The following is a 2,061-nucleotide window of genomic DNA, read 5'->3' on the forward strand; positions in this document are numbered from 1 at the left end:
GCCCCCGAGCCGACCTCCCTGCTCGCGCCCGGAGCTTGAGAAGCGGCCGGCGACCCCCGCGGGCCGTCCGCCAGGTCGCGGCCGGAGAGCTTGTATTTCCAGCAAGTTCCCAGGGCCAGCCGCAGCTGCCGTCGGTGGCGCGTCTTGAAAACCTTCGACGCAGACTAGGGAGCTGGTTCCCAAAGTTGGCTGCGGTCGGCCCTGGGCCCCCTGCGGGGGGCCGTGTGGCCTGGGGGTGCGCCTCCTGACCCACGCGGGCCGTCGGTCTGGGAGCCCCCGCGCCAGTGGCCCTGCCAGGCCACTCACCGCCGGGGCCCGCCGGAGCGGCCCGACCTCTGGGAGAGAGCTGCCCTCGTGCTGTGGGGGACAGCGACGGGCCCGGGAGGAGGCCGAGCACAAACTGACAGGCCAGCTGGTGAAGCCTGGACGGGACGGGGGCAGAGCAGCGGCCTGGGAACAGGGCGGGGCGTGGGGTCGCTGAGGACATGGCTGGCCGGCCGCGTCCGGGGGCTGTCCAGGCGCTGGCTCTCTGCAAGGCTCTGCGCTGCTGGGCAGCCTGCTGGACCGAGTGCCAGGGTGCCAGGCCCAGAGGCAGACACCCACCAGCCCAGACGTGGGTGAAGAAGCGGCCGGAAGTCCAGGTCCTCTCCAGAGCGGCCGAGTCGGCCCTCGACACTGGGGGAGGGCGAGGCACCGCCAGTGGCCCTGGGTGTCCCAGGCCCCCGCGCAGGGCGCCCAGAGTCGCTGGCCACGGCGGGGGCCGCGCCCCTGCGAGCGGTGTCAGTGACCTCACTGGCCAGAGGCGGCCACCCACCGGGAGAGGCTGCCGGGGAACACGGGGCTGAGCCGGCCCCGCCGTGCCGGCCCGAGTCTCCCAGCTCGTGGGCCCCCCCACCCCTCCGGTGGGCAGGAGAGAGGCCCGGCTCACCGCCGAGCCCCTTCTTCGCAGGGGTCCCGGCCCTCCCAGGAGAGTTCTGTCGGCCTTTCCAGCTGCAAGGGCTCTAACGGGGTTCGCTTTGCCGGAGATGACGGGCGGGGGTGGGGGGTGCACCGGGCGCCCCCCGGATGCTGCGGGCGGACAGCTCCCACACGCAGCCCTGGGGCCCTGCCCCTTGGAGCCTGGCCCTCCGCCCGAGAGGCTGGGCGCCCAGCGTGGGGTGGCCAGCGCCGACCGGCCGCACCCGGGCCTCACCACGCCTCTGTCTCGCAGACCCCATGATGGAGCTGACAGGCACAGACCCCTCGGAGCTGGACGGCCAGCAGGAGATGGAGGACTTCGAGGACAACAGCTACGCCTACGCGGGCGTGGACAGCAGCGCCGAGGCCAGCGTGCTCACGGAGCAGGCCATGAAGGAGATGGCCTACTACAACGTGCTGTAGTCTGCGGCCGCCGGCGGGCTGGCCGCTGCCGGGCCTCGGGCCAAACGCAGGCCGCACTGCCGGCCGGGCCGGCCCGGGCGCACACCCGAGGGGAGCGGGGACACGGCCAGCCTCGGCCTGCTGCTCGGGAGGGCCCGGCCCGGAGGAGGGCGCGCCCGGCCTTGCTTCTCCCCGACCGCTCTCGCTCCGGGCCCTGCCCAGCGGCCGCCGCCCCTCCGGCCCCTCCCTGTCGTGGGCAGCCAGGCAGGGCCTCTGCCTTCTACCTCCCGGTGCCTCCTTGAGCCCCCGCCCCCGCGGGCGAGCAGCGGGGGCCTGGGCGCCCTCCCGCCTCCTGGGGAGTGGGTGTCCCCAGGGCCAGTCGCTGTCCGGTTTCCTTAAGCCCCGGGGGCCGGCGGGCCAGGGCCGGCCGGTGCGGTGGACGGGGCTGTGGGGCCAGGGCCTCCGGGCCAGGCTGGGGTTTCCTTATTTGCGGTTTCGGGGGCTCCCAGGCTCCAGGGAAGAGCTCCGTATTTAAAGTGGACAATGAGGATCTGACGGAAGGAAGCTCGCTTGGAGCCAAGCGGGTGCCCGGAAGGTCACTCGTGGTTTCTTCGCCACCCCCGGGCCTCCTCTCTGAGGAGTGTCCCCCGCCTGGCCTGAAGGCGCAGCTGCGGCAGGACGCCCCGCCCCCCGCGGCACCCC

The 2,061-nt window shown here is 74.1% G+C and overlaps 1 protein-coding gene across 1 annotated transcript in view; it reads left to right on the forward strand.

The window, feature by feature from the left end:
* The window catches only part of ZNF710 (zinc finger protein 710), a gene marked incomplete at its 5' end in the record, with an annotated part of 6,285 nt that extends 4,230 nt beyond the window's left edge, over positions 1–2,055 (forward strand). Inside the window, one exon of the mRNA XM_004692998.2 lies at positions 1,211–2,055. Coding sequence (XP_004693055.1) covers positions 1,211–1,380 — 170 coding nt within the window. The remainder of the gene's footprint in view (positions 1–1,210) is intronic.
* Positions 2,056–2,061: the final 6 nt, after the last annotated feature.

This window comes from Condylura cristata, unplaced genomic scaffold, assembly GCF_000260355.1.
Source record: "Condylura cristata isolate star-nosed mole 26May11 unplaced genomic scaffold, ConCri1.0 scaffold00035, whole genome shotgun sequence".
Classification (NCBI taxonomy): domain Eukaryota; kingdom Metazoa; phylum Chordata; class Mammalia; order Eulipotyphla; family Talpidae; genus Condylura; species Condylura cristata.